At 49.1% G+C, this 26,185-nt stretch overlaps 1 protein-coding gene across 1 annotated transcript in view; it reads left to right on the forward strand.

The window, feature by feature from the left end:
- The window catches only part of VPS35L (VPS35 endosomal protein sorting factor like), a 120,368-nt gene that overhangs the window by 79,970 nt on the left and 14,213 nt on the right, over positions 1-26,185 (forward strand). The window contains exons 24-27 of the mRNA XM_044233738.1: positions 1,031-1,129; positions 2,655-2,732; positions 3,940-4,054; positions 17,347-17,486. Coding sequence (XP_044089673.1) covers positions 1,031-1,129; positions 2,655-2,732; positions 3,940-4,054; positions 17,347-17,486 — 432 coding nt within the window. The remainder of the gene's footprint in view (positions 1-1,030; positions 1,130-2,654; positions 2,733-3,939; positions 4,055-17,346; positions 17,487-26,185) is intronic.

The raw sequence follows: 26,185 nt of genomic DNA on the forward strand, positions 1-26,185 counted from the left end.
ACAGGAGGGGTCAGCCTCGTCCTTCCTGACTCTGTAGGTAAAATAATCCATTTTCATGCAGAATCAGAATTAACCTTTCAACTGCCCTGTTGGGAAATGCACCTTTTACCTTGGGACTCTCCTTGTCCTTCATTTATACGATGATCAGGTGGTATTTTATCCCTTTATGGGTTTGTCTGAGAGCCACCCGGTTAGAATGGAAAAGAATATGCAGAAATAGGATGGGAAACCTGATAGCTTTAATGGAAATAGCAATGTTAAACCTCCTCTGGGCAAAAATGATTGCTGTAACAGTCAAGGTTGTCCTCCTAACCAGCTCTTCATAAATTTGAAGAAATAAATTTTTATTGATGGAGAAATTTCCACTTCTGGCTCCCCCGGCCACCCGTAAGTTGTCGGGTTTGGACTCCCCATCAGGAAGCAAAAAGGTGTGGCTCTTATTAGGGAAATCCCTCTGACCAATGGCTCCCAATAACCAAATTTATGTTCTGTGAAAAGGCCACAGCTGACAAATAAAAGTCCATTATTTCCTTTCTAGGCGTTTCCTTCTAGCCTGGGAAATCCGATTTACATTCTGAGATACTGTTCTGTACCACCCTTTGGTCTTTTTATGTTCTACTCCAGTGCTCATTTCACAGAGAGGAGGTGGTCATAGTAATAGTGATATTCCAGTTATATGCTGGGCAGAGTCATGTAAAGTCTAATAGGTGTTAACCTATTTACTTCCTGCTATGACAGATGAGGGTTTATTTTTCTTACCCCCTTATGCTCCTTATTTGCCTGTTCCCCTCCTGCCAAAGAGCCATCTGGAGTGCGCTGCAGAGGCAAGTGTAAATTCGTGTGTGTGTGTGTGTGTGTGTGCGCGTGCACGCGCCCTTGCATACCCTGGACATTTCCACCCATTCATATTTGTGGTGACTTGTCATCACAGACTTTCCCTACCTTTCGAAGCTCAGGGAAACTCTTCTCAATGGTGTGTGCTCCCAGGTGCCTAGGGTAACATTCTGAGCACCTTTTCCCTTGCTTCTAGGTTTCCTTTGGCCGTGATTTTGAACAACAGCTCAGTTTTTACGTTGAGGCTCGGTCAATGTTTTGCAACCTGGAACCTGTTCTTGTGCAGTTGATTCACGTAAGGATTTTCATTTATTCATTTGTTTTCTCAATAAGTATTCACTATCTGCCAAGCATGGAGTTTAATCCGGGAGTCTTGTGGCCCCGTAACACTTCTATTCTTCGGGGCATAAAAGCCGGTTTCTCAAAGATTAATCAAATCTGCAATTTTTGCTTAAGTCTTTGCATGGGTTTTTTTTTTTTTTTAACCTCTTTTTCTCTGAAATGAGCATATTCTCAGTCCCATATGTCAGCAGCAAAGTGGGTTGCACTGATGAGTTACGGAAATATTAACGTATGGCTCTAAGAGCTTAACCGGAGTCCCAGGCTTGCTGGTTCTTGGTAGCTCTGTGTGGTGTCCCCACAGCAAAGAAAGAAATAGCAGTTCTGTTGATTAAGAGGTTAGACCCGAAGAACTTAAGTGTTTACGCCCTAACAACTGGGTAGCTCTTAGAAATAACAATATATGTGATTTAAAAGAAAAAGAATATATCTTTATTCTTAAATAATCCCAATGACTAGTAACTTGTTGGGCATTGTACCACTTCTCACACCTTGCCCTCCGATTGGCATCACTACCCTCGTTCTCTGTTCCATGTTGATTTTTTCTTTCCCCTCCTTGGTTTTTGCACAGTGCTTGTAATCAGAGCCGCTTGTTGAGAACCCACTTTCACCCAAGCTAGGACATCGCCGTGAGGAACAGGGCACAGTCTGGTGTTGAATCCATGAGCTTCCTAAGGCCGGTGCTTTCCACAGCGCTCGGCAGTGGAGCATTGCTCTGTTTCCCTAAAAAATTGTGGGTGCCCCTGCGAGTTTGCTCCAGCCCTCAAGGATGCCATGGTCCACAGTTTGGGAACCGTGGGTCTGAACTTACCACGTTTGTGGAAAGATTCCCCAAGGCTTTAATCGCTTCGTGTAAATTCAAGGAGCGCAGCCTTGTTATATATTTGTTTGCTGCTGAATTTAAGGCCTAACGGTAGAGACCTCGTCTGTACATCGGGCCGGGGGAGCCCACTGTGGCCACCTCGTAGGGTTGTGGCGGTGAAGGAAGCTGAGAAATGCGCGGCTCTTAGAACACACCCGTAGGCCGTGAGCGCGATGTGGAAGCTGCTGTTTCTGTCCTTAGAGTTTGCGTCTGCATTGCATCGCTGAATTGCGTGCTGCCTCTCGGGTTTGGAGGTTTCTCTTAGGATCGCTAAGATCTCAAGCTTAGTGTGTGGGATTTCTGGAAATGAAGTGAACCCTGGCTATTCATTAAACCAGAAAATGGTCATTTACAATGCCAGTTGATAGGCATGACTAACTGAGTGAGGGCCTTTTGTTCTTACCCTGTTGGAGATGTTTGCTCAAGGCTGAGACTGAGGCAGGGAGATGACCCCTCTGGCATGTCGGGGTTCGGAGCTAACCCGTCTGGGCCCCACGTAGCTCGTTCTTGTTGACTTGTATGCAATTAACATCCAGATCTCTAGGAAGATGGTAATCCGAGTCAGCATCATCTCATAAGATCTCCTTTTTTTTTTTTTTTTTTAAATTAATAAATCCAGAGTGTAAACCGGTTGGCAATGGAAACGAGGAAAGTAATGAAAGGAAATCATTCCAGAAAGACGGCTGCCTTTGTCCGGGTAGGTTCTAGAGATAAGACTCCCTGACTTTGAACCTCCAGTTGTTTCATTTGCAAGTTTCTAAGTTGCTCTTCCCAGAAAAAGACAAGTGTGTCCTAAGGGGTGGTTAAGTATTGATTTTCCAGATTAATTTTTCCTTCTCAAGTATCTATGGATGAACCACTTTTCTTGGGATTTTTCAAGATAAATGATCAGAGAAGTCTCCATTTGGACACGTGTTAAGGGCAGGGGTGGGGTGGGCCGTGTTGAGAGGTGGATCGCATTTTTTGCCAGCTGAATTAACCTCTGGCTCGTGCCTATATCTGGAAAGTCTTTCTATCAAAGCAATTCATATCTGTGGGTTTTTTTTTTTTTTAAATGGAACTGGATCAAAAAGAGGACAGTGGAAAATAAGCATACTGTCCCTGCCCTGACTTTATACCTCTTTTCTCAAGAGCCAACCACCTCAAAACCTTTTGAGCAATTTCTTCTAATTACTGACATATCTTTAAGTAATTGGTTTAAAAGTCTGCTGCTTAGTCACTAATCGGTGTCAACCTATTTACTTCCCGCTATGACAGATGAGGGTTTATTTTCCTTATCCCCTTATGCTCCTTATTTGCCTGGGCCCCCACCTCCCAGAGAGGCATCTGGAGTATGCTGCAGAGGCGAGAAGAGAAAATTAGGGCTCAGAAGGAGATTTCGTTATTGTCAGTGTTTTTTATTTTTTATTTTATTTATTTATTTTTTAAGATGTTATTTATTTATTTGATGGACAGAGATCACAAGTAGGCAGAGAGGCAGGCAGAGAGAGAGGAGGAAGCAGGCTCCCTGCCAAGCAGAGAGCCTGATGTGCGGCTCCATCCCAGGACCCTGGGATCATGACCCGAGCCGAAGGCAAAGGCTTTAATCCACCGAGCCACCCAGGCGCCCCTATTTTATTATTTTTTTTAAAGATTTTAGTTATTTGACAGAGATCACAAGGAGGCAGGGAGGCAGGCAGAGAGAGAGCAGCTCCCCGCCGAGCAGAGAACCCAACACGGGGCTCCATCCCAGGACCCTGAGATCATGACCTGAGCTGAAGGCAGTGGCTTCACCCACGGAGCCACCCAGGCGCCCCTTGTCAGTGTTTTTTAATTGAAAATACGTGATGGATGGAAGCAGGAGGACCAGGCTGCAGTGGGGGTGTTGCTTACGTCACCTGCCGTGTTTCTTCCCGTCCTTCCAGGCCTGTGTTGCCTACTGCTTCATCACCATTCCCTCGCTGGTGGGCATCTTCACGCGCCTCAATCTCTACCTGCATTCCGGTCAGGTTGCCCTGGCCAACCAGTGCCTCTCCCAAGGTAAGCCCGTCGTTCTCTCCTCTTGAGTGTTCCCTGGCTGTTTAGGAAAGCCGACTCAGGGAGGGTGTGTGTGTGTGTGTGTGTGTGTGTGCGCGCGCGCGTGTGTGTGTGTGTGTGCGCGCGCGCGTGTGTGCGCGTGCGTGTGTGTTCGTGTGTGTTCGTTCATTCCCTGGCTGTTTAGGAAAGCCGACTCAGGTAGGTGTGTGTAGAGTGAGATTCCTCCAAGAAGAAAGGAAAGAAAACTACTGGAGAAATGAATTCTAAATCTGTATCTGTAGCAGGAAGCGCACTGGCCGTGCCCACATTTATAGCGTCAGACGGATGACAGCGTGAAGCTACCTTCCCGCAAGGCCCTTCTGAAACCTGTCTCACACAGGCCTGGCGGGCCGCGCGACGGCCCAGGAGAGGTGTGCCTAGAGAGTTTTACACGTTAGGACTGCTTCACTCTGGGACATGGCTGTTTATTTTTTGTTGCCGTTTGTTTGTTTGTTTGAAACCCCAGAGACCTACAACTGGAAGCTAATAAGTACAGAAAGGGTACTCCGTCCGGCTTGCTGTTAGTGATAAAAATTCTGCCCCAACCTTTGCTGTGTGATGTTGATTTTCTTCTGGCTTGTTACCAATGAGGAGTTCTGTTTTTATCACTAAAGGATATAGTGTTTATTTAAAAAAAAAAAAAATTCTGCCCCAGACCCATTTCCTGTACAAGGTTCAGGAGCCAGACGGTTTACTTGAGCAGCAATCCCCGAGAGTGTCAGTCAGGTGTTGGGGGGCTGAGACGGGGAAGGGAAGGAAGCCAATGAAAGGTGCGCTGCTGGGCAGGTAACCGCTGTGGGCAGCTGAGGTTCCTTGCCACCAGGGACCGCTGGGAGGGGGTGTCGGACGGCCTTGGCGCTGCCCCACCTGAGGGGCAGGGGATGTAGGTTCTTGATCTGTTCCGTCTGTCATTGCATGAGGGCTGTTTCTAGATCATCACCTCCCTGGCTCCCTCGCCTGCTCCACACTCGAGCTGAGAGAAAGCCTTCAGGCAGGTGTTTGCTACAGGGTGTGCTTGTCACCTCCTGGGACGGTGTGCATCAAGGACATGCGCACAGAGCCGTACCACGGCGTGCCAGAGATCCAGATGCCACCGCTGGAGCCTGTGTGTGTGTCGAGAGCCCTTCTGCGCATGCTGTCTAATTCCGTCCTCCCAACAGCCATGGGCTGCGGTCCTGTGGTCGGTGCCCCCTTTCCCAGGGGCAGAGCCGAGGCAGGGAGGGGCTCAGGAGCAGGCCGTCCGCGCCTGCTCTGACTCCTGGCCGCCCCGCTTGCTGCTGTGGTAGAGCATCTGTAGGGCCAGCACTGGGGAAGCTGGAGGGACTGCCTGGGAGGTTTGTGTGGCCACGTACGAGGAGGGCCGGTGTTTTCCGTGATGGTCGGCCCTCCGCTCCCATCTCCTCCGTGAGCTCCCAGTTGATAACGCCAGGGTTGGCCGTCCCCCACTTGCTGCCGTTGCTCTGGGTGGATTCTCCAGGTTGGTTGGAGAGCCGACTTTCCACGGCAGCTCTAGAATGTTTTATCTTCAATCACCTGGGGTGGCTCTGGGCACCGAGGCCTTCACCCGTGATTGCTACCCATGCCCCTTTTGAGGGGTGAAGCTTTGCTTTTGACTCCTGGGAACTCCAGTGGCTTCCTGCCACATCTGGAATGACACCAAACACCTTCCCTGGGAGTCCTCAGACCATCTGGCACCTTGTCCTCATCTGGCACCTCCTTAAGCCACAGTGGCTTTCTTCTGTTCTCTGAACATGCGAAGCTGCATTCTAACTCAGAGTCTTTGTACCTGCCGTTCCCTCTTCCTAAAATAATCTTCCCCCAGATACTTGGGTTTGGTTTGGTTTGGTTTTTTTAGTTCTCAAGCAGGTGATGAGAAGCCTCCCCTGGTTAGGGTGGCTTTTGCTGCCCACTCTTGCTAAAAGCTCCGCTCTGGCTGGATGCCCTTCCCAGTCTGTCCTGCTCGGCACCGTCCTCCTCGTGATTGCTGTTGTGCTTTGGGTCCGTGTGTTTTCTTACCGTGGGTGTTGCTTATCTACTCTCCCCACCTGCCCTTGGTGTGTGTCGGTGAACGTGGAAATTTCTCCTGGTGCCTGCTTTGATAAGCATGATGGGTTAGCAAGAAACAAGGTGAGACAAAAATGAACAGCCACCCCCAAAACCCCGATGCTATGCAAAATGAAGACTAGATCAGATGATTAGCTTAGATTGATGTAAGAAACTTAAAATCTTAATATAAACTGGTTTCCTTTTAAAAAGTTCAGGAATGGTAGTCTTCACGGGGGAACTCTGGAGCTCTGCATAACTTGAACCATTCGGAACGGCTTATGAGCTGCTGCTGTCAAAGCTATAGACCGTGAACAGAGGCTCTAGAAGCCTTGATCTTTCTTCTCCCAACTTAGAAACTCAGGACCATGTTCTAAAATACTGTAGATCCCACGCAAGCTTATTATGACTGGACCCTAGATGGGGTTAAAATTTTTTTTAGTATTTAAATTAAATATTAATTTTTTTTTTAAATTTCTTAAGCTAAATAAAGGCTCCCCCGTCATCAAAGATCTGCAGCTCCAAGAATATTTGACAAGAGCCCTGGGTGGCTTTTGCCCTGTGGTGCTGCCCCGTGATGGCCTCAGTCCACTCTGGGAGATAAGCAGTGACCGAACGGGCCGGTACACTCTGTGCGGGGAGTTAGTGCCCTCAGTGTCCATGCCCGGGACTCCCCGTCTGCCTCGCCCCACACTTCAGGCCCCTGCAGGAGGGGCGGGAATGTGGCGTCCACTTCTCATTTAATAATTTATCTGCTGACTCTTAGTCCACTCTCTAAATGCTGTGGCACTGAACCTTAGAAGCCTATTAGTGTTGTTCTGAAAGCCACACGTAGCAGTTGCTAGCCAAAATAAATTATACATTCAATTACTGAGCAGGGGAAGGCTGCATAGAAATTAAATGAAGCTTGTGGAAATGGGCCACTTTTGTTCTCTGCCCCCCCATACTCCTGGTTATAAAGCAGTTCTCTCCTGGTGCCTGGATGGCTTAGTCAGTTAAGCATCTGGCTCCGGCTCAGGTCATGATCCCAGCGTCCTGGGATCGAGCCCCTGCATCGGGCTCTCTTGCTCAGTGGGGAGTCTGCTTCTCCCTCTCCCTCTGCTGCTCCCCATCACGTTCTCTCTCTCACTCTATAAGATAAAATCTTAAAAAATAGTAATAAACCAGTCCTCTCCCTCCTCCCAAATCATTTTCTGGTCTCCCCAATTCAGCCTCAGTTGTATCTTCTGTATCGGGCAGTGGCTTTGTGGGGACTGGGTCCAGCCTCATGTTAAACTCCTGCTGAACTCTCAGTCAGCCCCGTGTAGGACGCTGACGAAGGCTTTTATAAGGGAGGCCCAGTTCTGGTCCTTTGGTCATACCAGTGTAGCCCGTGGAATGGATTCCCGGTGGGCCAGGGTTGTTCCAAAGCCAGCCAGTGCCCCCAGTAGTAGGGAAAAACAGAAGACTCGGGCTTCTCACCTGGAGACGCCCGTGGACCTTTTCTTTCAGCCGGGTCACTGGATAAGTTCTTGCTCTTGTTTGCCAGTGGTTCTTTCTAGAAGATTATTGCCAGGTCAGAGCAAGAACAGATTCTTTGGCAAATTTATTTTTGGCTTTGTTCCTTTATCTTTCTGATTTCTAATCTGAGAAAGGAAGGTGTTTTATAGCGGAGGTGTCGTTGGAGCTGGTCTTCAAAGGGGAGCGCACGTTGATCGGGAGGAGCGGGGAGGGAAGCAGGACCCACTGGCATTCCAAGTGGGGGAAAGAGCTTGATCAAAGGCACGGGAGGTGTGAAAGCCCGTGGTGTGTTTGGCCAACGGCAGGATATTGGGATGCGTCCCTCACTGATGGTGACTTTCAGGTCCCCTAGTCCCGACTCTGCCGCTTACACACTCAGACAAGTTGGCCCTCGTGTGCCTCAGTTTCCTCATCTGTGAAGTGGAGATCTCAGCCGTGGCAACTGTCTGTCGCAGATTGCATGGGAGGACGTACTTCGAGAACTTGGCTCACCTGGCACACAGTAGCTGCTCAGTAAATACCAACCTCATCTAATTGTCTTTCAGAAGACAGAAGTACGCTGTGGCATTCTGGATACAATGACAGCTCTGTGGTTTCCGGGTTCTGAGAGCAAACTTCTCATCTGCAAAACCTTGAGAAATGACAGGAAAGCTGATTGTTCTTTTAAAAATGAACCCTGCTGACTTATCCTGGAAAGCAAACAAACAAACGAGAACTGGGGTTCCTCCAAAGACAGAATGAGAGAGAACACAATTCAAGCAGAGTAGTTTTAGTCTTTTCATTAATAATAGTGCTTTCCAGAATTATCTCTCCCCTCCCTTTGAATTTTCCTTTCTTTTATTTGTTTTTTTGCAATTTCATCCTTCAGAGCTTAGCTCACAAGCCCCTTTTTAAAGGACACCATCCTTGGCCTCTCAACCCCCAAACAAACTGAGTTAAGTTGGGTTATTTTATAAGATGTGTTACCCTGGGTCACCTGGGTGGCTCAGTGGTTTAGGCCTCTGCCTTCAGCTCGGGTCATGATCTCAGGGTCCTGGGATCAAGCCCCGCATCAGGCTCTCTGCTCGGTGGGGAGCCTGCTTCCCCCTCTCTCTCTGCCTACTTGTGATCCCTCCCTGTCAAATAAATAAGGAAAAAATTAAAAAAAAAAAAAAAAGGTGTGTTATCCTGATACTGGCACTTTGTCCTCATTAGATTTAACCCCTGTTGTTACTTAACAAGCAAATATGTGAATGATCGTCTGCTTTCCTCCACTGCAAGACTATCTGCTCCATGAAATCTTACCTGTCTTGTCCAACATATGCCTACCATGTGGGTGCTCAGGAAATGTTGAATGAATGAGGGTAATCACACGATAATAATGTTGATAATTCTTAATAATATCCATACATATATATAAAATGGTACGAATGCTCTCATTTTATGGACGTAATTCCTAAGGAACCCTGCCATTCGGAAGCAAGTCCCGTAGTAGGTTTTAAATACTTGGGGCACCTGGGTGGCTCAGTCGGTTAAGCGTCTGCCTTCGGCTTAGGTCATGATCCTGGGGTCCTGGGATCGAGCCCTGCATCGGGCTTCCTGCTTGGCAGGAAGCCTGCTTCTCTCTCTCCCTCTCCCCTGGGTTGTGTTCTCTCCCTCGCTGTCTCTCTCTCTCTCTCTCAAATGGATAACATCATTAAGAAAAGTAAAAATAAATACTTTATTTTCATAGTTTTAGATAAAAGAAAGCAGGTGAGGTTCGAACAGAGGCCGACATGCATAGACCTGTTGAAAGAAGCTGTTGTGCTGGTTCGATCCTTGAGGACCTTGAAGCAGCACAGAAGAGAGGGAGGCCATGGCCTGCCGAGTGTGGTGATAGCCACCAGCCACCGCGGACCATCACTGCCATCGGAGAAGGCTAGGACAGTAGTGTGGAGGAGGAGAGAATATTCTCTCCTCCTTCTGGAGAGTAACAAGCGGCTTGCGATGAAGAAAAATGGCCTCCGTCCACTTACCAAGTCCCTGGGGTCCGTGCTCAAGGTTGTATTTACCAGTTCCATTGGCAGACGGTCCTCTGAAGGATACATCCGGTGTGATTGTTTTCTCCAGACCTTGTGGCCTCTCTGGTGATCAGAGACAAAGCAAAGTCACCGGTGGGCAGGGGGCATGAAGCTTGTCCCACACATGCGTGGTCCCAACATGCATGGTCCATCTTCCTTAGGGAGTATTAGGGCCTGGGATGGATAGAACGCACAGAAAAGGGGCAGGGGAGACCCCCCGTAAGTGCACTCAGCTCTTTATATTAGTAAATGTCTCCGATATGCCTCCTCCTGCCAGCATTTCGTGGCCATTTTTTAATGCACAAGCCACAGTGCCCAGCCTTGCACCGGGACAGGAAGGCACTTAAAGAGACGGCATGCTTGTAGGGGAGGGCCTGTCGGTTTACATGTAGACAAGGCAGCTCCTGATGGACGTCGTGCAAGATGTTCCTAAAATGTGCAAGAGAATTTTAGAGGAGAGAGAGAGAGAGGACACTTGGCTTGGGAGAACAAAAAAAAAAAAAAAAGAAAAAACTTCATAAAATGTGGCATTGAAGAGCCTGGACGGGAGGACGTCTCTACGCTGAAATGAGGCAGAAGGCTGAGGCAAACGTGGGGGCAGAGGCTTGGTGGCTGGAAGCACAGCGCATCTGGAAGGAACGAACAGGAGATGAAGTTTGGAGGATGGTTTGGGGCCTGACAGAGACCCGAACCTGTGGCAAACCCGTCTAGTCCCACTCAGCCCGTGGTGCTTGCTAGGTCGTTTGTGTTCGTTTTGCAGACGGTGAGGCTAAGGTTCCAGAGTGTCATAGGGCTGGCCCAGGAGGGTCCAGCTCATAAGTGGACCCATGGGACTTCCCATGCTCTTTCTACCCCCGGGCTTCCCCGAGGTTACGTTAGCTCCTGTCAACCACGATACAAAGTGTGATTTCTGGCCCTGGGTGCCTCTGGTTGCCGGCGGCCAATTATTAGAGACTGAACGTCTGATAAGCTTATGTAGAAAACAGAGAACCAGGATTAAGATGAGGGAGAGACTTCCTCCTTTCTGCTCAGGGAACTCCGGACCTAATCTCCACAGAGACACCCTCACAGTCTCCTGTGAGCCACCGCGGGGATTTCAGAAAAGTGTGTCGACCGTGCATTACCCCAAAGACAGGAGTCAGGTACGTGGACGGCTCATGGGAAGTGAGAAGTCATTTCTGGGACCACAGTGGACTTTGCACAATGCGTCGATTCTCCATAAATTGAGGGGGGCCCTTCTGCATAAAGCAGAGGGCAGGACCAAGGTCAGATTCAGCCGTCGCTGATAACCAGTAAGCATTCGTGGATGAAGTATGTACTTGTTTCTAGGCACTCATATTTTTTAAAATCTTACCCTGTGTATATATTAGAAAAATAACGGCCCCTTAAATCCTCCAGCTTAACTGCTCTAATAACAGTCCATTTCGGAAACACGGTTTAGTAAGAAACAGCGTTAAATCTCTGTTGGTAGGAACTTGGCCATTTAGACCACGAGGCTTTACCGGAAGGCACTGCCCCCAGCCCCTCTTGGTGGTGGTGTATCCTGATGACAGACCGTTCAGCCCGCCGTAATGGAAACCCCGTAGACCGCGTGGCTTCAGTGATGGACATGTGTTGCTCACAGTTCAGGAGGCTAGAATTCCAAGATGAAGCCAGAGCAGATTCAGTGTCTGGTGAGGACTCGTTGGTTCATAGACTGCCATCTTCTCACTGTGTGCTCGTGTGTGGAAGGGGTGAGAACGTTCTCTGGAGCCTTTCTTACAAGGGCACTAATCCCGTTCATGAGGGCTCCACCCCCATGATCTCATCACTGCGAAGTCCCTTCTTCTAATATCATTTTGAGGAGCAGGTAGGATTTCAGCAGACGAATTTAGGGGTGACATTAACATTAAATCCAAAATACAAAGTTTGAGGTGTCGTGGGCCATGTCCCACATTGCAGCAGTAGGGCTGATAGAACTCGAGAGTAGAGCCAGAATCTCGATTTAGTCCAGTAGATTCAAGGGATGAGGGGGAATCGTTCACCCCCTTGTGACGTCTTGTCCTAAGACATTATGAGGATGCCTTTCCTAGAGTTCCCTGGCCTCGGAGCTCTCCGTCTCCGTTATCCAGGAAGGCATGTGATTTCTCTGAGGTCTCTTTGGGAGTGCAGCAGATTGCTTCTGAACTCTCCTTTAACCCTGGGAATTTATGACTCCGAAGAATAGTAAAGATTTCCGTTAGCCCTGAGCTAATGGGTTCTTGAAAAAAAACCAAACACCGCCTCTGAAGGTGGGTTATCGCTTCTTGACTGTCTCTTACGATTCATGTACTGAGTCCAATTTTGCGCCGACACCACCAGGGATACAAGAGTGACCTTACTCTCGGACGGGACAGTTCCAGTCTGAGTTTATGTCCTCTCGAACGGAGGGTGACTGGGGTACTATACTGTTAATCATTGAAAAACAGTTGAAAAACAGACAACCTGGACGTTATTTTTATTTCTTAATGATTTTTATTTTAAAAAAATGTTACCTTGTGCTCATTTGAAAAAATTCCCACAAAGGAAGATACAACTTAATGTAAAAAGCCTCAAAATAAAAGTCACCAATAATCTGTTTCCTCCCTTCTTTTTTTTTTTTTTTTAAGTTTTTATTTATTTATTTGACATACAGAGATCACAGTAGGCAGAGAGGCAGGCAGAGAGAGAAGGGGGGAAGCAGGCTCCCTGCAGAGCAGAGAGCCTGATACGGGGCTCAATTCCAGGACCCTGGGATTGTGACCTGAGCCAAAGGCAGAGGCTTTAACCCCATGAGCCACCCCAGGTGCCCCCTGATTTCTAAATTTCTATCTTGGATGATGTAGTTTAATACATGTAAGGTAGCACCTGGGGATTCATATAAATTCGTATAAATGACCACTTAGTGAGAACTGATTGATTCATGTATTATAAAATCCATCCTTCTACTAAGTGTATAATTGATCTGGCTTTAGGGCATTCCCAGAGTTGTGCAGCAGTTGCCACTAATTCCAGAACAATTTCACCACCCCAAAAGGAAACCCTAGATCCCTTAAGTAGTCACTCCATGTTTTCCCTCTTCCAAGTCCAGGCCGGTTCCAATCTACTTTGTGTTTCTGGATTTGCCTCTGCGTACTATTTCACAAAAATGCAGTCTTACAATACAGGTCTTTTTGCGATCGACCCCTCTCACTTCGCATCCCAGTTTTGAGGTTCGTCCTACCAGAGCCCGTAGGTGCGTGTAGGTAGCAGCCACGCACAGTGGGAGGAGCTGCCACGTCCTGCAGAGTGACTGTACCGTGAAACCATCCCGTTGGCGATAGTGAGCCTGGGAACCTGTATTTTTTGCAAGGCGTCTGATGATTCTTATAACAAAGGAGTTTTAGGAAACTGGCTCCGAGGGGAGCACAGGCCCTCTTCCTGTGAGCCCGGATGGTGGCTGGGTCTACCCTCAGCCAGTAGCCCGCAGCGCTGGAGGACACATCGATCCCTGCGCAGCAAACAGCAGAACACCGCTCTGCAGAGGGGTCAGCACCCCAAGAAGGGTCTCCAACAGAAGCAGTGCTCGGGTGGGGCCAGCCAGGTCTGGGTGGCATCTTTTTCTTTTCTTTTCTTTTCTTTTTTTTTTTTGTAAGTGGATTGTGGAAAAGAAGCCTTGTTGTTGTTCATGAAACCTCAGAAGATTCAGGTAGAAAAAGATACAGCGTAGAGAAGCTGGTCCATATACCTGGCTTTTTCCTTTCCCCAGTGAAAAAGGAATGAATAATAGTCTTTGTGGATGGGAATCTGATTTCTCCTTTTTGTGTAGGTCTTAAAAACAAAACTAGGGCGCCTGGGTGGCTCAGTCAGTTAAGCATCCGACTCTTGATTTTGGCTTAGGTCCCGAGATCGAGCTCTGTGTCTGACTCTGCACTTAGCTGGGGGTCTGCTGAATGCGCATGCATGCTCTCTCTCTCTCCCCACCTCTTTCCTTCCTTTTGCACCACTCCCCACTGCCCCCTCCCCCCTGCTTGCGTGTACTCTCTCTCTAAAATAAATGGATAAATCTTAAAAAAAAAAAAAAAAAAGCATATCTAGCCCATTTTATCTTGGATTGTCTTCCGGGGCTTTTAATAGCCACAAAAGTGCTCTACAGTATTGATGAGGTTATTCTGAACTCCGGGAGGAAAAGCTGTTTTCATATACAGTAGGATTGTAGCCCTAATTACTAAGTCAGAATTGAGAAGTCTCCTAGATAAGATTTTATATGTGGAGTAAGTCTTCTGAGGATAGAAACAAAAATCTGCTTTGGAACAGTCTGGAACATTGCCTGCCCCAGCCCCTAAATAACTGTTTATTTTAGCCCTCTCCTTTGCAATGGGAACCGAGTGGGGGCATTCACGAGGAACAGAGCACCGGGCGCAAAGCTGCTCTCCCTTTAATGAGGCATAATAATAGGCACTTTTCTCGGGGCCATTTGGTAACAAACACATAAATAGAATAAATAAATGGCCTTTCAAGTTGTTCTGAGCAGAATTTTCGTTTCCGCTAAGAGAGGCTCTTCACCTCGTTCATTATGGAATTCATGTTTTCACCCGAAAGCAGTTCCTATAGAGCCATGGGGACAGAGAGCTTTTCCCGCAGAAGGAAGACAGCCAGACCCGGTGGGGTCCAGGCCTGCCTGAGCTTAAAGGGGGTAGCGTCCGTGGTGGATTCAGCTCTGTTCCTTCTTCGTGTAGTGAGGTTACATCTCAGTGTCGTGAAGCGCATCACGGTAAGCAGTTCTCAGCGTGCAGTTCCCTGGCTCTAGGTGCGTTGGCAGTGCTGGACAGCCCTCACCCCTATCCATTTCCAGAACGTTTTCATCATCCCAAACCGACTGAAAAGCACATCCATGAAACAGTGACTATTTCCCTCTCCCCGTTCTGCTTTCTGCTCTACGAATTCAACTCTGCCTCCCAAAAGCGCAATCCTATGTGCGTGTCCCCTTGTCTGACCTATGTCATTCAGCATGATGTTTTCCGGCGCGTGCATGTTGGAGACCGCGTCAGAATTTCCTTCCTTTTCAGGCTGAGCGCTGTTCCGTTGCTTGCTTCTCTGTCCATCTGGTGGACATTAGGGTGGTTGCCGCCCTTTGGCTCTCGTGACTAGTGCTTCCGTGAGCGCTCTTGTACACATGGCTGTTTGAGTCCCTGCTTTCATTTCTTTGGAGGGTACCCCCTTGGACGTGGAACTGCAGGGGCAGGTGCTAAATCTGTGTCCACTTCCTAAGGAGCCTCCAAACCATTTCCTACAGCGGCTGCGCGGTTTCACGCTCCCACCAGGGGGGGCGCCAGCGTTCCAGTTTCTCCACATCTCTGCCCCCGCTCGGTTTTCCACGGTGCCCATCCTGTTGTTGTCTCCCAGGGATGAAATCTCACTGTGGTTTTGATTCGCATGTTTCTAATAATCATTGATCCGTTCACCTGCTTGTTGACCTACTTGGCTGTTTTCTTTGGAGAAGTGTCTGTTCGGGTCCTTTGCCCATCGTTAGTCAGGTTATCTGTTCTGCTGTTGCTGGAGAACGTCTTCATGTTTTCTAGATATAAACCCCCTATCAGATCGATGATTTGCAGGCTTAGATATATATATATATTTTTTAATGCCGATTTGATTGTATTGCTTAGTGTGGATGATGGACTTGACCGACCCTGGGCTACTTGAACCTGGCCACTCGCTTTCTGAGCCTGTGTGCTCATGTGGGATGTGGACACGGAAATCAATTCGCCTTCCCCGTAGGACAGTCGAGGACTAAGAATACGGACTACTTGACGGCAGGGCCTAGGAGTCTCCATGGTTCCCTCGAATGCTGTCTTTTACTCCTGTCGGTAGCCTGCGACAGGAGAACCTGCAGCCTCTGCGTCTGTCTGCCGGAGTCGGTGTCAGGTGTCTTTTCCCAGAGGTCCTTTATCTAATCTCTTTCTGTCCAGCAAGCTCGATGGTGGCTACTTCGTGTCTCCCCTGCCAAGACCAAAGGACACAACAGGCTCTGAGTAAGTAGGTGTTAAGTACCGTAATCACGTCCGTCGCACACCGATGTTGACTCTCCCCCTTCTTCTCTGTGCTCACGGTGCCTGTTCACTGCTTGGTGAATGTGGTAGGGGTGTGAGTTCCATTTGGGGGAGACAGCTTGGGAAGGAAGTTTCTGGAAAGCTCTGAGAGAGCTGCCTTTGCTTAACATGGCTTTTGTTGTTGTCTTTTTTTTTTTTTTTTTTTTGCTTTGAAGAAGGAAGAGAAGGTGACCCCCCGCCCCCCGCCCCTGGCTGTAGACACAGACTCTTCTCATTAAGCACAGGTCTTGGTGCCAGGAGGGAGGCGTTTGTTGCCGCATGTGCCGCTCTGGGGTGCTGGGTGGGGTTCCGGTGGGAGTTCAGGATGCTGTGTGCCAGCGCTGTGTCCTCTCCGCATCGCTGGAAGTCGTTCCGCCGTAGAAGTGTATTTATTTGGACCATGCAAACGTTTGATCTTGTTGGGTAGTTTAAGATTTCTCTTGTCAGGTCGATGTTCGGTCTGTTTTGTCCTTGAGGCTTTTTCTCATGGTGAATGCTTTGGCAGTTCTAGAAAGAACTCTTTCTGCCTCCCTCAGCCCCCACCTCCAGTCCTTCCTCTCTCTGCCCTCCTGTTCCTGCCTCCCTCCCAGCTCCTCCTCTTTCCACCTCCCTCTCCTCTTCCTCCCTCCGTGCCTTGCTTTCTCTCATCCTTTGAGGTCTTCTTGTTTTACGGTATACTAAATATTTTTTAAAAACATCTTCTTCTCCCTGGGGCGCCTGGGTGGCTCTGTGGGTTAAAGCCTCTGCCTTCGGCTCGGGCCATGATCTCAGGGTCCTGGGATCGAGTCCCGCGTTGGGCTCTCTGCTCAGCGGGAACCCTGCTTCTCCCTCTCTCTCTGCCTGCCTCTCTGCCTACTGTGCCTACTGTGATCTCTGCCTGTCAAATGGATAAATAAAATCTTAAAAAAAAAAAAAAAAAAAGAAAACTTCATCTCCCAAGTGATTCTCTGGAATGATTCACCTCGTCAGAAATCTCTAAAGCTGCGTGCGCGTGCCTCTGTGTGTGTGTGTGTGTGTGTGTCCATGTGTGGATTCCTTCAGATGTCTCAGTTATTTCTTTAACAAATCTAGGGCGTGCTAGCATAGACACAGCCCGGAGTCGGCGCCCCACTCTGCCTCCAGGATGGGAGCCTCGGTGTACCCAGGACACTGATGTAGGACCGGGCACTTGTCCTTCCACACCTTGCTTCCCATCTGGGAACTGGGCCCCGTGGCTGTGCTTTCGCACGCGGAGCACAGGACGGTTCTGGGAACCAGTCCAGATTGAGCGCTCAGTCCCCGCAGCTGTGACTTCTGTAAAAATTTGTCACTTGCTTATTTCACTTCGTTATTAAAGCCCATTTGTGGTTCTGTGAGCTGAGCTGCTCAGTGAGGGAAGGAAGGAGAGAGAGGGATTTGGGAGGGGACAGCAGTGCCTTCTCAGCTGAATGTTCAACAAGTCAGTTAAGGTTGCAGAAACCCTCTTGTAGGACCTGCCCTCTGTGTGGGGCCCTCAGTGTGGCCTGACTTCCACGGAACTCTCAGGACGGGCCTCCAGGCCCGGAGAAGAAGAAAACAGAACCTGAATTTTTCAGGGTTCTCATACATGGACTTTTCTTCTGTCTTACAGCTGATGCCTTTTTCAAAGCCGCCATAAGCCTTATTCCAGAAGTTCCCAAGATGATCAATATCGATGGGAAGATGCGACCGTCGGAATCATTCCTTCTGGAATTCCTCTGCAATTTCTTTTCTACGTTATTAATAGTTCCGGTACGTTTCGCCAGAAGAGCTATAGGTGATGTCCTTCTTTGATCGGCTTTCTACCTCTTCCCCCAAAACAGGGCTCATGATCCCAAGATCCCACATGCTCTGTTGACCAAGCCAGTGAGGTGCCCCTGAATTACTCGGTGTATTTTCCGTTCATTTTGTGTCCTGGGTGTGTATCAGTTGTGGTTCTCCAGGCGGTCTGGCGTGCTACTTCCTGGTTAAGGGCTCAGGTCTGGGGACCGAGATGCCGAGGTTAGAATCCCGGCTCCCGCACCTTCCAGCTCTGCAGGCTCGGGTGATTGTGTCACATGACAGGGCTGCCGTCTTCTCATCTGGGAAATGGGATTAGTGATAGTGTCTCTATCTCCGGGTTGTTGGGAGCATTAAGGGAGTAAGTCTGCCTATGTGATGAGAACAGTGGGCACACACTCGGCCACGTAAAAGGTGATGGTGACGCTCTTTTGGCAGCAAGTACTAGAAACCAAAACAAGGTCGCCGAGGTCCAAGGGGACGCTGTTGGAAGCGTGCTGGGGTTTCTCGTGGGGCGTACTGACCAGCAGTGAGTCTTGGGCTGGCAGGAGTCAAGGCTTCTCCAGATGCGGCGCCAGGACCCGCACTCTGGCAGGGGTTCTTACTCGGGGTCTGCGTACTCTCTGAGGGTCTGGCAGGGGCAACCGTGAATTTAAGATGAGAAGGAAAAAGTTCTCATTTTTACAAATCTCAGTGAATAAACGTAGCCGTTTGCTCCGCTGCGAGCTCTGGAGGCAGCGAGCCCCAGTAGTAGTGACAGAGCTGGGACTTTGTCACCAGAGGAATCAGCCACATGTTTATATCACATTTCAGGTGTGGCCCATTTCAGACGATGGCTAATTTAATGTCTTTACCAGGAAGTAATAGAACACGATATGACAAATACGTTAAAAGAATATTTTGACAAGTATATTTTAGCATAATTGGTTTCCTTTGTAGTCTTACATATTTTATTTTCTGCATTAGAAAACTGTATTCTGAGGAGCCCATGGCCTTCACTGCGACAGGGCCAGGCACGAAACAGACTGGCTCCTAGTAGAGCCACATGTATGTAGGAATCCGGAATCCTTGTTAAAATAGAGATTCTTGGGAACCCCGTTCCAGAGAGGCTCACTCTAGAGGTTGGGATTGGCCCCTGAGTCAGCATTTTTTTTTTTTTAAAGATTTTATTTATTTATCAGAGAGAGAGAGGGAGAGAGAGCAAGCACAGGCAGACAGAATGGCAGGCAGAGGCAGAGGGGGAAGCAGGCTCCCTGCTGAGCAAGGAGCCCGATGCGGGACTCGATCCCAGGACCCTGGGACCATGACCTGAGCCGAAGGCAGCGGCTTAACCCACTGAGCCACCCAGGCGTCCCATTAAATATAATTTTTTATCTTTTTATTAACATATAATGTATTATTAGCCCCAGGGGTACAGGCCTGTGAATCGCCAGGTTTACACACTTCACAGCCTGAGTCAGCATTTTTGAAAGCCCCTGAGTAAGTCAGGGCTGGACGGTCCTAGGACCACTTTGACAGGAAGTAACTCTGCTCTCAGGAGTACAGGCTTGATCATGGTGACAGTTGTACATCTCTGTGAATATACGCACCATCCCTGCTGTGTGCATTTTGAGGGGCTGAACTGTCCAGCGTTCAAATGGTCTCTCGGAGGAGCCGAGGAGACAGAAAGATGGCTCCGTTTCCAAGTGTCCTAGCTGAGGTCCCAAGTGCTGCAGAGAGAGGATGGCGTGGTCAGGAGGGAGAGCCCGGTGGTTGACTCCACTGTTTCCAGATCACTTTCTTAGTCCTCTGTGGAATCACGTTCTCTTTTTTGGGTAGTCCAGTTGTCAAGTGAGGGGACCGACAACGGTCCGAGTTTCTAAGGAGCCAGCTGATGGATGTCACCATTCATTGGTTAATTGGGCTGCATTTTCCGTCTGCATGTGGTGTTTTCTTCAAAATCACTGGAGCCTGGACAAAAGCCTTGGAGTCAGAAACTTGAGGGCAGTTTGACCCAGTGACTCAGCAGCCCCGAGTGGCTCTGGGAGAGTTGTCTGACTCGTCAGAGCCTCACTCGTCTCCTGTCTGAAATGTCACCGGAATGCCCACCTGGCAGGGCCGCTGGGAGGGTGAATGAAGCAACTGATCTGAAAGCACTTTGGGACCCAGAAGTTCTGTCCCTGGGGTCGCGCACTAATGACCAGCGGATGGAAGCCAGCCCGCAGACAGGCTTTTTTGGCCACATAATGATGGAAAACATTTGGAATGAATTACCCACATTTAAAAATTGGTAGATCACAGAAAACCCCAGATTTTCGGCTCCTCTTGAAAAATCAGATCCTGCGATGGGGGGCCTACATTCTCCGACCTGGCCACTTTGCCTCAGCTTGGGAGCAGCCTCCCCATATTGGGGGGCTGGGCAGGAGGCATGTGCCCTCCCTGCCGTTCCCGTGGGTACCTCTGGACCCACTGAACCCATTTCTGTTGCTTTCCTGGCCCCGTAGGCATTCGCGGGAATGTCCCCAGGTCTCAGCGGATTTTCTTGTTCCTGGTATCAGCGGGCAGGCTTTTGCTGGGGTTTAGTAAAGAAAATGAGATGAAGACTAGCCCCAGTGTAATTCCTGCAAGGGGGGACTCCCTGTGCCTTTCCCACGTAGGTCACCCCAGAGCTGGGGAGCCTGTGCAGCTTGCCCGAGGCCGCGCAGCTGGTGAACAGCAGAGTTGGGATTTGAACCCAGGTCTGTGCCGCTGCCGAGCCCGTCCTGCACCCTCTGAGCGTGAAACATTTACAGTGCACTTGATCTGCTCGAGGTTGAGCCTTAGCAGCTGTCCGTCCCTCCCCTGGGACACAGCTAACTGCGGGCGGGCTTGGAGGTGCCCGATGTTCAGGCTGAAAAGCTGCGGTTGAATGCTGTGTGGGCTCCCAGGCCCGAGGATGGGCCGCCCTTGAGGCACGTGTGTTGTGAGGCGCTTTCGCGTGGAGACGACCCCTGTAACCCACTTAGACCTGGTTCGCAGCATATCCTTTCATGTCGCAGCTTTTAGTGTTTAATTTTTTGCATTTAATTTTATTGTTGTAAAGACATTTAAACTGAGATCCACTTACCCTCTGAGCACATATTTAAGTGGATGATACGGTCTTACTGACTACAGGCTCAGTATTGTACAGAGATCTCTAGAATATTCGTCCTGCTTAATTGAACCATGAAGCCCATTGATGACTAACTCCCCATGTCCTCCTCCCCGGACCTCCGGCAGCCACCATCCCATCCTTTGGTCCTGTCATTGTTGTGGACGGCCTTATAGAAGCAGAATCATGAGTATTTGTCTTTCTGTGGCTGGCTTATTTCACTTGGCCTGAGAGCCTCTGAGTTTCGTCCATCTTGGCATAATTTTACAACATTTCCTTCTTTTTTTAAGGCTGAATATCAATCCCTCGTATATCACATTTTTCTTTTTTTTAAATTATTTTTATTAACATATAATGTATTATTTGCCCCAGGCGTACAGGTCTGTGAATCCTCAGGCTTACACACTTCACAGCACTCACCGTTGCCCATACCCTCCCCAATGTCCATAACCCCACCCCCCCTCTCCCTACCCCCTACCCCCCAGCAACTCTTCGTTTGTTTCATGAGATTAAGAGTCTCTTTTTTTTTTTTTTAATATTTTTATTTATTTATTTGACAGAGAGAGAGAGAGAGATCACAAGTAGGCAGAGAGGCAGGCAGAGAGAGAGGAGGAAGCAGGCTCCCCGCGGAGCAGAGAGCCCGATGCGGGGCTCGATCCCAGAACGCTGGGATCATGACCTGAGCCGAAGGCAGAGGCTTAACGCACTGAGCCACCCAGGCGCCCCGAGATTAAGAGTCTCTTATGGTTTGTCTCCCTTCTGATCCCATCTTGTTTCATTTTTTTCTTTCCCTACCCCCCAACCCCCTGCTCTGCTTCTTACATTCCTCATATCAGGGAGATCATATGATAATTGTCTTTCTCTGATTGACTTATTTTGCTCAGCATGATAAGCTCTAGTTCCATCCATGCCATTGCAAGTGGCAAGATTTTGTTTCTTTTTTTACATTTTTAAATTTTTAATTTTTTAAAAAGATTTTATTCATTTATTTGACAGAGATCACAAGTAGGCAGAGAGGGAGAGGGAGAGAAGCAGGCTCCCTGCTGAGCAGAGAGCCCGATGCGGGGCTCAATCCCAGGACCCTGGGACCATGACCCGAGCCGAAGGCAGAGGCCTCAACCCGTTGAGCCACCCAGGCGCCCCAAGATTTTGTTTCTTTTGATGGCTGTATAGTATTCCATTGTGTGTATGTGTATATATATATATATATATATATATATATACCACATCTTCTTTATCCATTCATCTGTTGATGGACATCTAGGTTCTTTCCATAGTTTGGCTATTGTGGACATTGCTGCTATAAACATTCGGGTGCACATGCCCCTTCAGATCCCTACATTTGTATCTTTAGGGTAAATACCCAGTAGTGCGATTGCTGGGTCATAGGGTAGCTCTATTTTCAACTATTTGAGGAACCTCCATGCTGTTTTCCAGAGTGGCTGCACCAGCTTGCATTCCCACCAACAGTGTAGGAGGATTCCCCTTTCTCCGCATACTCGCCAGCATCTGTTGTTTCCTGACTTGTTAATTTTAGTCATTCTGACTGGTGTGAGGTGGTATCTCACTGTGGTCTGATTTGTATTTCCCTGATGCCGAGTGATGTGATGTGATGATGATGATGAGCACTTTTTCATGTGTCTGTTGGCCATCTGGATGTCTTCTTTGCAGAAATGTCTGTTTATGTCTTCTGCCCATTTCTTGATTGGGTTATTTGTTCTTTGGGTGTTGAGTTTGCTAAGTTCTTTATAGATTTTGGATACTAGCCCTTTATCTGATATGTCAGTTGCGAATATCTTCTCCCATTCTGTCAGTTGTCTTTTGGTTTTGTTGACTATTTCCTTTGCTGTGCAAAAGCTTTTGATCTTGACGAAGTCCCAATAGTTCATTTTTGCCCTTGCTTCCCTTGCCTTTGGCGATGTTCCTAGGAAGAAGTTGCTGCGGCTGATGTCGAAGAAGCTGTTGCCCGTGTTCCCCTCAAGGATTTTGATGGATTCCTGTCTCACATTGAGGTCTTTCATCCATTTTGAGTCTATTTTTGTGTGTGGTGCAAGGAAATCGTCCAGTTCCATTTTTCTGCATGTGGCTGTCCATTTTTCCCAACACTATTTGTTGAAGAGGCTGTCTTTATTCCATTGCACATTCTTTCCTGCTTTGTTGAAGATTAGTTGACCATAGAGTTGAGGGTCTGTTTCTGGGCTCTCTCTTCTGTCCTGTTGATCTGTGTGTCTGTTTTTGTGCCGGTACCGTACTGTCTTGATGTGCATGTCACATTTTCTTCATCCATCGATGGGCTTCCTCCTCCCAGCGCCACGCCCCAAAGAACCTAAAGGTTCTTTCCACATCTTGGCCCTTAGGAACAGTGCTGCAGTGAGCACGGGAGTGCTGGTGTCTCTTCGAGATCCTCATTTCAGCTCTCTGGATAAATACCCAGAGGTGGCATTGCTGGATCCGAGAGCAGCTCTATTTTTCATTTTCTGAGGAACCTCCATACTGTTTTCCACAGTGGCTGCGTCAGTCGACGTCCCTACCAACTGTGTATGAGCCTTTTAAAAGGCTTCGATTCATTTTATTTGTTTGGAAAAAAAAATTGAAGTCACTTTAGACTAAACAGGCTAAATAAACTCCCTGACCCCCTTTATTGGTACTTGTCAGTGCGGAAATAAACATTTCCCCAGGCCAGCCCTCTCTCTGGCCAACAGTGCCAGTTTGGGAGCGTTCAGAGGCGTTCTGCTTTGGTATTTGCTGCGGTCAGCCTCTTGCTGGCCTGCAGAGTCGTCTGTGTAACTGAGCTGATGCATTTCTCTTACATTTGGTAGGACCCGTGGACTTCATTGAACAGGTTCAGCGTAACAGCTCACAGGCCTAATTTTGATTCTGTTGACACAGGCAGTGGATATGTTACTGGCATCCGTGTCCTGGCACGGATCATCTGGGACACAGCAGGGGAGTGTCTTTTTCTACTCCTCATCGTTGTGAAGTGTCCCGCCGTAAGCATGACATGGTGTCCCAGGGCTGAGCTGCGTTTGTCCCGTCTGTTCCACAAAGACTTGCTGATCCGGGAATTGAGGAGTGAACCAGAGAAGTGCGTCCTCCGCTCAGGAAGACAGATACTAAGCAAATAAACACTTGGAACTCCAATAGTATAAAGTCCCACAAAGAAACACAGGGACTTCTGAGAGCCCAGGTTGGAAGGGAAGTGGGTCAGGGAAGTGTCCCAAGAAAGTGTCGCTAGAGTTGAGAGCCACAGGAAGACTGGTCATGGAGGGCCGCGGGGGACAGGAGAAGGCATTCTGGGCAGAGGGGGCAGCATGGGGAAAGCTTGGAGTGGGAAGGCAGCCTGCATTGGAGGGACCAGAAGAGAGCCTCGGTGACTCGTGTGTATGGCGGTGCTGAGGGACACCAGGGGTGTGAGCTGGTGACACATGACAGGGTTGACTCCTGCCCGAGTCGTGTAGCTCCACAGACAGCTGGTTCCTGACAGCCTCCTGACCCATGCCTATCTGTCCCCTGCCCTCCCGCTTCATCCCCACCCCCCTTTCCTGTCCTGCTCCTCCTCCCAGCGCCGCGCCCCATCCCATCCCATCCTGTGTTCTGGCTCCTTTTCGAAAGGTCTTTTACTGTTTATCATCAACACTTACATACCCCTGCCAGTGAGCCAGCCAGCAGTTCACAAATACTCCAGACGAGCCTGTTACTATCCTCATTTCACAGAAGCAGACCCTGGCAGAGAGAGGGCAAGTGACTTACCCAGGGTCACCAGCTAGTCATCGGCCAAGACCAAAGTCAAAGCCAAAGCCAGGATGTCTGTGTCTTTGCTGTCTCTCACCTTAGCGGTCCTGGAAAATTAGTCATTTCTAGGATACACCTTCCTCTGCCAAGGAATGACAGTTTTGTTTTGTTTTTTTTAAGATTTTATTTATTTATTTGACAGAGATCACAAGTAGGCAGAGAGGCAGGCAGAGAGAGAGGAAGGGAAGCAGTCTCCCCGCTGAGCAGAGAGCCCGATGCGGGGCTCGATCCCAGGATCCTGGGATCATGACCTGAGCCGAAAGCAGAGGCTTAACCCACTGAGCCACCCAGATGCCCCATCAGGGAATGACATTTAATGGAGCGATTCCTGCAGACCAGAACAGGGACCCAAAGGGATATTGCGAACAGTGGAAGCCAGGTCCCTTGTCTGTCCAGCTGAGAGAGAGAGTTGAGTCCCTCCCAGGTGTCCCTTGGGAGCTGCCTCATAAGTGGGGTTTGCTCTGTCAGGGAGGCAGCCTAGGCAGGCCCCCCCCAGTTGGGGGGGTGCTTTCCCTGCTCACATTGCCAGTTGAATCCAGGACCTTTTGTTCTTCTAGTTTTTTTTTAAAGATTTCTTTATTTTAGGGGTGGGGGAGGGGCAGAGGAAGAGAAAATCCTGAATCGGACTTCCTGCCGAGTGCAGGGCCGGACACAGGGCTCCATCCCAGGACTCCAGATCATGACCTGAGCTGAAATCAAGAGCGGGCCGCTTAACTGAGCCACCCAGGCGCCCCTTTGACTTTTTTTTTTAAAACCTGTGTTTGCCTTGCTTGAGTTGTTGGCACCGAAGCATCAAAGTGCAATTAAAAAAAAAAAAAAAAAGTTACAACCACTGAAGCACGGATATCTTAAGGAAAAATTTTTCCTGGTACAGAAGGGTGGAAGTAATCCCTCATCCTCAGTTACGAGCGAAAAGCTCACGGAAATAGCTTGCTACAAACCTTTATGTCTCTGCAACCCCTTCTCCCCCCCCCCCGGGGAAGGTGTGCTGAATGGGCTCCCACTACAGTTAGGACAGCCGTGTTGAAATGCTTACTGCAACGTTCGGATTATTGTTTCTTTCCAAGGCAGATCCTTAAATAAAAAGTATTTTTGAACATCCACATAGCAGAAGAAAATAGCCCAGTTAGAAACAGCTGTTAGCAAGGAACGGCGGTAGTGAGCTGCCGGCTGAGAGCGACGGACTGTAAATGGAAGGCAGACCCCGGCACGGGGCGGGGGCGGGGAGGGGGTGGGTTGGGGGGGGTCTCGATCGCTCTAGCCTGGGGCCTTCAGACTTCAGGGCATGGTGCGTCCTCTCTCTTGGGAATATCCAAGCAGCAGCTCCTGTGGATGTTAACAGCCGTACCCAGTCTCTCTCACCCCGCCACTGTCCTTGTCACTGTTGGAAGTGTTGCTGCTGTTATCTACCGCCGTGGGATTCGGAGGTGTGATTTCCCACCCATCTCGGTTCCAGCGTTTCCCATACTCCGCGCGGGATTCAGAATGGTCGCTCACGCGTGTGGCTTCCCCCCAGCGGGCCGGCTCCGTCGGGTCCGAGAGGGGCGGTGTGAACGTTCCGGGTGCGGCGTGGATGCCCAGGAGCCAGACTGCAGAGCTTGAGCCCTGGTTCCTCAGTGGACCAGCAACGTGACACGGGGCCGGCTAACCTCTCCGTGGCTCACCTGCCCTCTGTGAAATCAGGGGCTGGTCCTCACAGTGTCTTTCTGGAACGCTAAAAAGCTACCATAGTGACTGTGAAAGTTCGCGATCGTTATTCGTCTCTGTCGCC

This window comes from Neovison vison, chromosome 14 (assembly GCF_020171115.1).
Source record: "Neovison vison isolate M4711 chromosome 14, ASM_NN_V1, whole genome shotgun sequence".
Taxonomy (NCBI): Eukaryota; Metazoa; Chordata; class Mammalia; order Carnivora; family Mustelidae; genus Neogale; species Neogale vison.